The sequence below is a fragment of the Dipteris shenzhenensis genome, chromosome 26, assembly GCF_047967505.1.
Source record: "Dipteris shenzhenensis isolate YYH24624 ecotype China chromosome 26, Dip_SZ_1.0, whole genome shotgun sequence".
In the NCBI taxonomy this organism is placed as follows: Eukaryota; Viridiplantae; Streptophyta; class Polypodiopsida; order Gleicheniales; family Dipteridaceae; genus Dipteris; species Dipteris shenzhenensis.
Window position 1 is genome coordinate 44,504,381 of NC_141621.1, and position 13,198 is coordinate 44,517,578.

The 13,198-nt window shown below is 43.7% G+C and overlaps 1 protein-coding gene across 1 annotated transcript in view; it reads right to left on the reverse strand.

The window, feature by feature from the left end:
* The window catches only part of LOC147885140 (methionine aminopeptidase 1D, chloroplastic/mitochondrial-like), a 104,431-nt gene that overhangs the window by 62,783 nt on the left and 28,450 nt on the right, over positions 1 to 13,198 (reverse strand). The window contains exons 5-6 of the mRNA XM_087397624.1: positions 1,814 to 1,855; positions 1,593 to 1,664 (exon numbers count right to left, since the gene is read on the reverse strand). Coding sequence (XP_087253750.1) covers positions 1,593 to 1,664; positions 1,814 to 1,855 — 114 coding nt within the window. The remainder of the gene's footprint in view (positions 1 to 1,592; positions 1,665 to 1,813; positions 1,856 to 13,198) is intronic.

Sequence of the window (13,198 nt, forward strand, 5' to 3'; positions counted from 1 at the left end):
AGTGACATATCACAAACCAATCACACGCAAGCTAATGACACCTCATCTCCTAAAATCACTCAAGGTCAAGTGACTCTTGACCCTACCATTAAGTACCTTCACACTCACACGCTAACCTTAGAGCCTTAGTCACATACAACCTTAGTCCACTCATAGCATGACTCATGAGAGAGAACTTCACATTGCTTGTGATAATTAACATTGCTTGTCCATACTTCGTCTCCTATTCTTTAGACTTTTTGGCCTCAATCAAAGATGCAGGCATTTCTTGGACTTGTAGACTTTCTCGGACTACCATCATCAATGATCTATGGTGGTCGTAAGACCTAATTTTGTGTCGACCTCTTTTATGTTAATACTTAAATGTTTTAAGTATCCCGGTGGTTGAAATCTGACAGTTAAAGATAACCAGCCTAAAGGGGATTGTTTTAGTATAGCACTATGCAATGAATTTTAGGATAGCATGGCGGTAGTGTAGAATAAGTGGTTGCCAGCACGGTGGTTGGTTCCATACTAGGATATTAACAGCCACCAGTGCAGTGGTTTGCTTCTATTATTACGAGATGAATGGATTTGTGGATTTATGGATTCGTTATGGGATTTAATAAAACCAGCGCGGTGGTTGTTTGGTATATACTAAAAACAAGCATGGGATTTATCGTTTAGGCTTTACAAAAACAAGTGCAGTGGTTAGTTTGGGATTTACTAAATGAAGCGTAGTCTCAAATACAATTTCCATTTTTCAGGATAAGTGGAATATTGTTTCCTTGCAATGAGACTACATTTTCTTAGTACTATCTTAGTCGTCCTCGTCCACTGCTCCAAGACCACTTCAAGATGTGCTCATGCGTGTCTAAATCCAATTTGAAGACACTCTTGCCCTTCTTTCGTTGTGGCACAAGTTACACCTGGAACTTAATAGCTCTTACTAGATGAGAGTACACAAATGTTTATGGACTCTTATGTAGCAGTTCGTAATTGCAGCCTCTCTTGGATGTTTTTTTTGCACCAAAAAGCTTTGACCACTACATCCCACTTCTCATAGGTTGTTCCCCAATTATCCTTAAATGCTTCCTCAACCTTGTGCTTAGGTTTTGTGCACTGCAACAAAAACTTAGGATTAAATAATTGGGCTTTTAACTCTCTGTATATAACTAGGAGACTCAATTGGTATTATCCATAAAAGTGACGCCTTTCAAGCAAAAATGAGCTTCGGTGCCAATAGATCATGGCAACACAACTAGGCCTCATAGCAACTCAAATAAGAGACGATATCTCTAGAGGGGGGGTTGGGGGGAGAAGAGAAAGGGAGAGAAGGGGGGGAGGAGGATATATGTTAGTTAGAATGACTTTACTATTTAGAATCAAGCATTAAATGGTAGAGAGCTCTGTCCACTCCATAATAATGCTGCTCGGACGAAAAGAATATGTTGTCTCTCCTTCACACCTACTTTTAATAGCCGAAAACTAGCAAGACAAGAATATAAAGAGTTATTGTCTCCAATTGAACAAAAATTCATCCTGGAGCAAACACAACCCATAATCTTCTCCAATAGGATGTGCACCTTCAATACATAAGAAAATAAAAATACCTCCACTAACTTCTTTGCCTCATCATGCACCATGCCACAAAAGAATGTCTTTGATGTGTCCCCATGGTATCCCTGTACCCTCACACAAGAAGCAAGCTAATTAAGTCAAGGAAAAAGCTATTGGTTTAAAAATCATTTGCCCCACATTTTCTTACTTTACAACCTCACTTACAAATTTTCTATTTCAGCAGCACAAATAGAAACTTGGTAAGAATACTCACGTTTAGGTATACAGTCACATCGATGTTTACAATATCTCCATCCTACATATCCAACCAAAAAGCATTTAAGCAAAATCAAAAACAAAACAAGGATGCAAAAATCAGTATGACACAATAACTTTGGCTTAACAATGCTAAATGAGGAAAACTTGGATGGAAGGAGAACTTTTTTGTAAGATGGAAAATTTATACATAAACATAAAAGACTGAAAGGGAAAAGCCATCATAACTTCCAAAGCCAGCAAAGAGAACTAAACTATTTCTCATCCCTGAAGCAAAAAGCAACCAAGGAGAATTGTAGATAATGCATTAGGCAATGGCAAATTTAAGACGTGTGATAAACAAAGAATTAAGAGCGGAAACAACAACATGGGAAGGAAAAACATTGATGAAAGTATGTCCATTGTTCAGCCTCTATATAATGCTTATACACTAAAAACATACAGCTCTGGTCATTCTTGACATGGTATTAGAGCCACATTGATTGATTTGAAGACGAAAGCATTATTGGAAGTCAACTTCATGAAGGTTGAAGGACATTGTTTCTGGTTAAGTGCACAAAGTGTACTCTTCTTTTGTGCAACAAGCTCTTGGAGCAAGCAAGCGACTCCTTTGGGATGGGTTGTTCCTTAAAAGGATATGGTCTTTTGGGCCAAGTAAGGCGAGTCTATAAGGGCCGATTATTTGGTTGGCCAAGTATGTTGGCTTCAAGTCTCTTACATCCACCTCGATGACCGGCAAAGGTGCTAGGGACAAGGGACAGCACACAAGCATAGAACAATAATGGTACATGGCTGATTGGCTCATTTCTTCCAAATGGTTTTGGACCACATGATACAACGAATTACAAATAAAAATGTGATAATAGAACAAGATTTAGGCCAAAGCACATACCGACAGCTCAGCTGGTCATCATGACAAAAAGTCATAATTCTCTCTTTGTTACCTTGCTGACTTCAAAAAGCAACTAGATAATTCCTAGACAAGAGCTGCAAATCCAATAAAGCTAAAGGCCCCAACTAAACAACAAAACAACAGTAAGCTAATGACAAGGTCCGCAAGGACTAGGAAAATCCACAACACAAATTTGGACTAACTATGCAAAGTCAAACAAGACCTGAGAACATAAAATTAGCAAATCTGACTTTTTTTTACATTAGCCTACAATGTCTACGACTGAAAACCCTAGAAAAATGCAAAGAGGAATGTCAAAAATGATCACAAGAGCCATAGGTGTATGGGGAGGCCATAAAAGCACATCCAAAATGGGACCCATAAGCACAAAGACGCAAGAATTGCTCAAATCAGATCCACATACCGTTGCTAGCCAAGGTGAGTGACCAAGTTCCAAGTATGATCTTGAATACAAGAGATTACTACTTCAACTTGAACATTAGTTCTCTAACCTTCAATGGCTGAACCAAAACTAGTCCCCATATTTATAGGAAAATGGCAACACCTTTAGGCCTACAAGACCCATGGGCACAAGGACTCGACAAATGTCAAATCAAATCCATGTTTTGCAAGTAGGCAACCCAACTACAAGAACATAATTGACCACAAAAGAGTACACATCCAAACTAGTGAAGGGTGCCATTACAATGGTATTGGGGTTTCTTGTAAAACTCATGGCCCTTCATATTTTCTTATGTTAGTAGTTCAATGTCAAAAGCACTTTCGTGTCTTGCTTCTCCACTCTCTCTTTCTCACTTGTATCTTTTGATAGGTATCAGATCCTTTCCCTCCCACTTGCATCCACCTCCTAGATAAGGCTTGCCACACACACTTTTTGGCTGGGATAGCCTTAGCAACGCTTCAAATTTGGCAAAGCAGAAATTAGGCATTTTTGAATTTTTGGAATTGCATTTTTCCTATTGGACAATATGTTGACTCTTCTTCATTAGACTTGAATGAAGACTTTAAAGTGGTTGACTCTCTCTCTCTCTCTCTCTCTCTCTCTCCCCTTCTTTATCTCCTCAAGTCTTCTTACACACCATCTCCACCTTTTCTCCCTCCCCCCCCCCTCTCTCTATCTCTCTCTCTTATCTCCTGTAGTCTTCCTCCACACCATTTCCTTTTTGTTTGCTTTTTTTATCTTGGGCAGGCCTTATGAATGATTAAATATCATCCACCTTGTTTTCTTTTTGTGAAATCCATATTTGTTTATATTACATAGGGCTGCGCATCACTTGTACGACTGGGACCACGCCTCTATATGGATAGTTGTATGGGCTGCTGGTGTACGGACTGTTGGGCTGTAGCAGATACACCTGCTGCTATGTTTGTTGCGGCTGGGGGCTTCACATGTTGATCGCTTGGTGCTCTGAGACCTCGGGTCAACAAAGGGCTGTGAAGTAGTTGGTCTTCCTCCTTGTCCTAGTTTCCAAGGGGACAGGCTGTGTCTTTACGCTCCTATCTTTGCTTTGAAGGAACTGTGTGATCCAGAATGGATTACTAGTAACAGCTCCGGGTTTTATGCAAATGCTTAGGACAGATTTAAATGCTTACTGTTAAGCTTGGTGAGACCAATGCATAACAAGGAGTAAGCATTGGGCATTGATGCCTACCAGAGTGTGAAGCCTTGCCAACGGATGCTAGCTATGTATCCTTGCTTTATCCTTGTCTTGAGTAGGTGAATGGTTAAAAGGGCACTCAAGGCAGCTTAGGGAGTCTGTGTGACCAAGTATTGGTTGCTAGGAACAGGCCTAAGCTGAGTGCAAGTGTTTTGGACCTGAAATGGACGCTCTTTATCTATGCTTGATGGAGGTCACTTTCAATAGAGATTATGCTTTGGTTTCATTAAAAGATGGGTCTCACGCAGGCAATGGTTGCTAGGCAGATGGCACATCTTGAGTACAGCCTCGTTGCTGAGTATGCTGGGGTCGAGAATCCATGCTTGGGAAGTATCCCTGGAACCCCGAGAGGGATGGTACAGGTGTGATTGCCATAGTGTTGTGTTGTGACACTAATTCTCTTATGGGAATCAAGTTGATGTCTCAGGTTGTATGCTATCAATAGGGTGAGAGATGAGAGGGGGAGAGAGTAGTGGAAGAGAGCAAGAGAGTGAGAGTGAGAGAGAGTGACACTCTAGTGCGGGTGTGAAGACGGGTGTGAAGAATGATGAGCCACACCACAAACTCACTTATGTTTTATTAGGATTAGGTTTACCCTATGACTGTCTTAAGACAGTCATAGGTGTCCTATCTTTTAATGAAGGGTTGGCAATGTGCCTTTACCCCAACAACCTCCCAACAACCTCCCACCTAAAGGCCAATGTGCCTAAAGGGGAGAAAAGAATAAAAATTACAGCAATATACAGTTACTGTATACAAGACCATAAAATAAGAATGGTCTCATCCTAATCCCATGATGTGGCGGCAATGTGCAAACCGCTCTGTAGGCAAGCTCTTAGTGAGCAAATCTGCAGGATTATCATCAGTATGTACTTTCACAAGCTCAAGTCGCTTGTCTTCCAGTACCTCCCTGATGAAATGATATTTCACTTCTATGTGCTTGGTCTTCTGATGAAAGACCGGATTCTTTGCCAACATGATAGCACTCTGACTATCACAATGCAAAACTGGCATATCTCCTGTAATGCCCAAATCTCCCACCAGCCGAGTAAGCCATATTGCTTCCTTGCAAGCCTCAGTGGCTGCAACATATTCAGCTTCTGTGGTTGACAGTGCAACGCATTTCTGCAACCGAGACACCCATGATATAGCACCTCCTGCAAATGTGAAAATATAACCGGTAGTAGACTTCCGGTTATCCGCATTCCCTGCATAGTCTGAATCTGTAAAACCATGCACCAATGCATCCTGCCTACCATAGCATATGCACAAGTCTTTGGTACCCTTGAGATACCTCAAGACACCTTTCACTGCTTCCCAATGCCGCTTGCCTGGATTTGCCATATACCTGCTGATGACTCCCACCGCAAAAGCAATATCCGGACGAGTGGCAACCATGGCATACATCAAAGATCCAACTGCAGATGCATACGGAACCTTGGCCATTTCAGCCTTATCATCATCTGATCTGGGGCTGTCCTTACTGCTGAGTTTTAAATGTGGAGGCAACGGGGTACTAATGGACTTCCCCCCCTCCATTTTAAACCTCTGCAGTACTTTGTCAATGTACTCTTTCTGTGACAGAAACAAAAGTCCCTTGGACCTGTCACGGGTAATACGCATGCCAAGAATATGATTTGCATCACCCAAGTCTTTCATGTCAAAAGACTTATGCAGTTGTTTCTTCAAAGCACTAATCTCATGCGGAGATTTACTTGCAATAAGCATGTCATCCACATATAGAATGAGTAGCATCAAACTGCCATCCTTTGCCCGTTTGGTGTACAAGCAATGATCGGTCTGACACCGATAATACCCTTGGGACTGCATGAAGGCATCAACTTCTTGTACCATTCCCTTGGCGCCTGCTTGAGTCCATACAAGCTCCTCTTGAGCTTACACACAAGCTGTTCTTTCCCTTTAACAGCATATCCCTCTGGCTAACTCATATAGATCTCATCATGAAGATCTCCGTGAAGAAAAGCTGTCTTCACATCCATCTGACATAAATCCATGTCATCATGAGCAACAAGAGCTAACACTGCTCTCAAAGTAGTCATCTTGACTACAGGGGAAAAAATCTCATCAAAGTCAATGCCCTTTTCCTGCTTAAATCCCTTGGCAACCAATCTGGCCTTATACCGAGGTAAAGCATTTGAATCCACTTTGACTTTGTAAACCCACTTGCATGGCAAAACCTTTCTGCCTGCAGGTAACTGCACCAAGTCCCATGTATCATTCTGAAGTAGGGAGTCCATTTCTGACTGCATGGCTTTCTCCCACTTCTTTTTCTCTGTTCTTCCCATAGCTTCCTTGAAGCTGGAGGGCTCACCACAATCTGTCAGCATGATAAAATCAGCCACATTATTGGCTCCTGGAACAAACCTGGCAGGAGGCCGTTGTGCACGGGTGCTCCTCCTAACAAAATGTTCCGGATTAGGCTGCTGTCCAGCCTGTTCTTCATGCATGACGGGTGGCTGTACCACCATATCTGGCTGTTCTACAGCCCCATCTGTTGGCACATCCAGTGGTGCATCATTGGCAAAATTATCTGGCTGATTTTCAGCCTGTATACCCTCTTGAACAGGGTGATCTGCAGCAGCCTGCTGCTGCATATAAATGGGCATTCTTTGCTGTCCAACATCATCATAAATAACCCTCCTGTATTCCACAGGTTGCACGGGTTCCTTGTGTACACTATCTTCTTTAAAGATGACATCATTGCTGCGTATAATCTTCCGTTTAACGGGATCCCATAACCTGTATCCCATTTCACCTTTGTCACCATAACCCATAAAGATGCATCTGATAGACTTTGGATCCAGTTTGGTGCGTAGATCTTTGCGTACATGAGCAAAGCACTCGCAGCCAAATACACGTAAGTGCTTATATGAGGGTGGCTTGCCAGACCACACCTCCTCTGGCACTTTCAACTCCAAAGCCTTATTTGGTGACCTGTTAATAATGTGAACTGCTGTTTGCACGGCTTCTGCCCAAAAGCCATGGGGTAATGCAGCATAAGACAACATACATCGAACCTTCTCCTGAACAGTTCGATTCATCCGCTCACTTGCACCATTTTGAGATGCATTATGAGGGGCTGTGAGTTCCTATTTGATGCCCTTAGCTTGGCAAAACTGCACAAAAGCATGTGACACATACTCACCCCCATTATCGGATCTGAGGCATTTCAGCCTACGACCTGTCCGATTCTCAACCTGAGCGACAAACTTCTTGAAAGCATCTAAGGCATCTCCCTTATGCTTCAAGAAATAGACCCACACTTTACGTGTGGCATCATCAATGAAAGTAATAAAATATTTTGCACCCCCTAGTGATAACTGTGGCATCTCACACAAATCAGTGTGCACTAGATCAAGTGGTGCTCTATTCTGGGGAGTTCTCCTCTTATGAGGAGTTACAGAATGCTTGCCAAAAATACAATGATCACAAGTAGGCAAATCTGAAAAAGAGAGAGGCGGCAGATAACCCAAACGTGACAGTTCTTGCATTCCTTTAACAGACATGTGTCCCAACCGGCTATGCCACAATGAAACCTTTGGCAGCTCGGTTATGGCAACAACATGATTACCCACACTGGAAACATAAAGAGGATACAAGGTATCACTCTTAAAACCCTCAGCCACTACAGTCTGGCCATCAGTAATCACCCATTTGGAATCCCCAAATGTGGTGTGGTAACCACTGTCATCCAATAAGCCAGTGCTAATCAGATTTTTCTTGATTTGCGGCACATGGCGAACACCATCAAGCATAAATGACTGTCCATCAGGAAATACTATCTGTATACTGCCAGTCCCTGCAATCTGACATGCATAGTTGTTCCCAAGATGAACAACTCCATGAGTACCTGTGTAGGAAGTAAACCACTCCCTATGAGGTACTACATGAAAAGAGGCACCTGAATCCAAGAGCCAGGTGTGCATGTCATGGCCATCAATAACCAAAGCATGTGCTATTACAGCAGAAGAGCATAAAACATCATGTATGTCACTGTCACTGTCCTCTGCTGCAACATTCACTGCATCCAAGTCATCTGCCTTGGCCTTGCCTTTGCCTTTACTTGCATTTCCTGCATCCTTTGTTTCAGCCTTCTTGGCTTTCTGATCCCGTATGAACTTGAAGCACTTTGACTTCACATGTCCCTTCTTGCCACAATAAAAGCATTCAATGTCCTTTTTGCCACGGGACTGACTGCGGGATTTGGACTTACTAGCAGATCTCCCCTTCTGCTGAGTCCTGCCTCTGTCCTGTACCTGCAAAGCATTTGAAGACTTGCTGCCCGCATTATTCTTTCTGCTCATCTCCTCCATAAGGAGAGAGCTCTCTACATCAGCATAAATAAGAGTGGCATTCGAGTTTGACAGGGTGGTCTTGAAAGTGTCCCAACTCTCGGGGAGGGTACACAGCAAGAAAGTAGCCTTGAACTCCTCATCAAGGTTCAACCCCTGTGCAATCAGCTGTGTAAAGATAGCATTGAACTCACTCAAGTGTGAGGTCATAGCTGTACCTTCCTTCATGCGAAGATCGACCAGCTTCTTCAGCCAATAAACCTTACTGGCTGAGCTCTTTTGGGCATACAATTCTTCTAGTCTTTGCCATAGACCATAAGAGGTCTTTTCAGCCTGTACATTGAACACAAGAGTGTCTGAAATAGTGAGCATGATAGCTGCCCTCGCGGACAAATCAAGCTCTTCCCAGTCATTAGCTGCCATATCAGATGGCTTGACACCCTTCACTCTTATGGGCTTAGCAATCTTCTTTAACAGAAGTACATTCAAGCACTGTTCTGCCCATAATGCATAGTTGTGTGCTCCTTCCAGTTTCTTTATGTTCAGAATTGAAGAATCACCTCCCCCTGATGCCATATCAGATGAGGAAAGTACCTGACTCCCTGGAAGTAAAAAAAAGACTGAATAAAAATTCTGATTTCTCAGAAAAAACCTGCTCTATTCAAGAGCCAGAAGCACGCTCAATGGTGCTGTTTTTACTGTCAGTAAAATCTGCAGCAAAACAGTAAATGTCCCTACAAATACTGTACCTTCTGACAAACTGTTCTGAGCTCAGAGAGGCATAAAAACAGTAATTTCAGACTGCTGCTGCTGCTCAACAAGTGCTTAACAGTGCACAATCATCTGACAAAACCACCAACACTGCTGTAAACACTGCTGTACTGACTGTACTGATCACTTCTCCCACCTCAGATGAGGTATTGCACTGAGTTAAATTGCAGAAACCACTTGACAAACACCCCAAAAACAGTAAATGACCCTTCAGCCTGTCACAAAACCTGCAACAGTAAATGGGATAAATCCCAAGCAATCACCCTTATACCAAGGGGAGAAAATGCATCTGAAGATCTCTGTCGGTAACCGAAGTGCTATCAAACAAAGTCTGGGCAAAAGCCCCTTGATCTGACACCTGAATCAAGTGGAGAACACCTCAACACTGAGGTAGCATGCAATATGAAATCTCTCTGACACTTGTACCTGACAATGTGCAATGCATAGACTGCCCCTGTGTACTCAGTAACAACACAAATCACAAAGTACAAACACCAAGAAGAAAATCTTTTGAGCACTGTCAACGATGGGCAGTTAGGGACCGAGTAAACTCGATGCGCCCTGACCAAGCGTGGCTCAACTAAGATTTTCAAAGTGCGTACAAAGAATGTGACCTGCAACAAATGTCACCAAATGCACTGCGGAAACAAAGCAAATGTGTGCTCCCTGGCTACACACTGCCTCAAGGCATATACTGCAAACACATCCAGGCAAAAGCCCTTTGAAATGGTCACCCAAAACTGAGAATTGCACTCAGTAAATGCATAGAAGCTTCTGCAAAACAAGCATCTGACCTTCCTGAAAGACAAGTAACTGCGCAAACACCACCACTGTGGCACAAGTCACCTCAAGCGTGAGTGACACGAGAGTACCTGCTGTACCTCAACAAATGCACAGTATACAGCTGAAATGCTTCAGGAATGTGTCAGAAATGCTTCATGTACTGCGCGCACATGCACAAAACAGAGTGCTTCAGCACTATTCCTCTTCCAACAAAAATGTCTGCTGTACTTTTCAGTACCTGCAAAGTACCTGCTGTACTTCTGTCCCTGCAGAGTACCTGTGTACTATCGGTGCCTGTAGCAAGCACGCTTCCCCCAAAAATCGAGTCTTGCAGCAAAAATTGTACCTGCAGGTGAAGAAGACGCCCGTACACAGTTGTACGGCAGTCCGTACGACTGTACGGACAATCCGTACGGCTGCCGTATGAATGGCTGCACACAGCAGCTATGCAGCTGACTGTTGCTGCGTACAGCAGCTGCTGTACTGCTGCAGCCTGACGACGCCCGCGCCCGCGACAAAAAACCCTGCAGCCCTACGAAATGCGCCGCCTTAGGAGCTGCGAAAAAACGCCGCGCAGGCCGCCTTCACTCCGCGCACGCCGCCTTCACGTCGCGCACGCCGCGCAGCCTTGATCTGTTGCGCCCGTACCCGTACTGTGTGTAGTCCTGCGCCAGATCCGTCCGTACAACCGTACGGACGACGTACGGCCGTACGGCTCTGTCCGTACGTCCGTACGGTAGGCTAGGGAGAGGAGACTAGGGAGGCAAGGGAAGCTAAGGTAGGCTCTAATACCAATTGAGAGGGGGAGAGAGTAGTGGAAGAGAGCAAGAGAGTGAGAGTGAGAGAGAGTGACACTCTAGTGCGGGTGTGAAGAATGATGAGCCACACCACAAACTCACTTATGTTTTATTAGGATTAGGTTTACCCTATGACTGTCTTAAGACAGTCATAGGTGTCCTATCTTTTAATGAAGGGTTGGCAATGTGCCTTTACCCCAACAAGAGACTATTATTCATGGTAGTCCTAGATAGTGGAGAAAGCTCTTGTATCCTTTCCTTTTCTGCTTTGAGCAAATGGATGACTAATTGCGCACTACTGATAGCTGTGAGGAACAGAGTGGCTAAGTGGGCTGCTAGTAACAGTTCCAAGCTGAGTACAGTGCAGTCAATCTGGAATAGAGATGGATGCTTATTGCCAGGTTTAGTGAGAGTGGTGAACAGTAAAGGCTATGCAGGATATGTGGATGCCCACTGGGATATGGAATGCTCCAGTTGTAAGAAGGAATGTATCTATTATGTAACCTGGATTTCAGGGTCTCTCACTTAATTAAAGAAATACAGAAAGGGGCACCAAGGTTTGGGGTCAATCTGTGTCTTTGTCTTGGTACAGGGGCACTCTAGCTCCCAGTCTGCTGGTAATACTTTAGCTGAATTGTTAATGTAATCAATTTTACTTCCCTTTCATTAATTGAAGGCTGGTTTCAGTAATTGGGTTCTTTTGCGTTTCAAGAAAGCAAGGCTGAGAACTCGTAAGGGTCAGACCAAGGTGCATGCCAAGCTCAGTATGAGATATTATGGGCCACCCTTTGAGGTCTTGCAGAAATTCGGTGATGTGGCTTACTTAGCTGAATCTACCGAATCATTGGAGAATTCACAACGCCTTTCATGTGAGTCTCTTGAAGCAATTTCATGGTGATGTGCCAGAAAATATGCCATATAAGGAACAGCCAAAGGTAGAGGAACTAGATGAGATCTTGGTTCCAGAACAGATCTTCGCACAAAGTAAAAAAGAAGTCCGAGATAGAGTTTTCCGTCACTATTTGGTAAAGTTTCGTCATTATTACCATTATATGCGAAGTAGATGGAGGAGGATGAATTGCAGATTCACCTCAGTTATTGCACCTCTACCTAGAGGCTTTTTAGCTTGAGCCGAATTCGATTGTGGCTCTTTCAGGCTCAGCAAAGCACGGGTCTGGAGCATTGCTTGATGCTCAAGAGGGGGCTAGCACCTCCACTCCCTCGGTACACACAAGCTTAGTTATCTAGAAGTCGCTCGGTGACACTCCATGTCTCATCCAAGGTACCGCTTGCTGAGAGTATGTCTGCCATGGGACTTCCATGATCAATGTACTAGTCACTGTAGTTGTGCATTGGTATATGGTTCGTATATCGAGCTCTACAGAATCATATATGCACTATTGGTTCTGCATTGTTTATTCTGCAATGTTAGTTATGTGTTGCTCGTTCTGCAATACTATTTGTACTAGTACATACTTAGTACTGCAGTTCTTGAGTGCAAAACGAGTTTTGCTAGGTTTCAAGAGGAGGGTAGAGGTATGTCACGGGGATGTGAATTTTCTAGACCTATGAATACCTTTGGCCTCTCATTGATTAAATTATAAAAAGGGCTAATCCAATGTATTAATTTCATGGGCCTAGGCAAGGAGTTGATGGTCAATCTTGGAGGTAGTTTTCTAGACCAGAGGAAGGCAGATAGAGGCAAGTCACAGCCTAGGAAAGTGGCCTAGGGCTATTCTAACAAATCACCTTGCTGATTTTTTACTACAAGAGCAGTCCGTGGGCTGTTTGGGAGCTGCCAAGGCTGCCAAAACTCAAAAACGGAATCGGCTGCAGCCAAGGAGCCTCCAAAAGAATTCGCCATCAACCAGGGAGCTATCAACAACTCAAAAACGAAATTCGCCTGTTGCCCAGGAGCCACCAAGTTGATTCGCCTACTGCCCTGGAGCCTCCAAAAGAATTCGCCATCAACCCGGGAGCTGCCCGGGCTGCCAAAAGCTCAAAAAAGAAATGTGTCTACTACCTAGGAGCCTCTAGGTTGATTCGCCTACAATCAAGACCCCCCGGAGCCTCCAAGTTGATTCGCCTACTACCCACGAGCCTCCAGGTTGATTCGCCTACGGCTAGGAGCCTCCAAGTTGATTCACC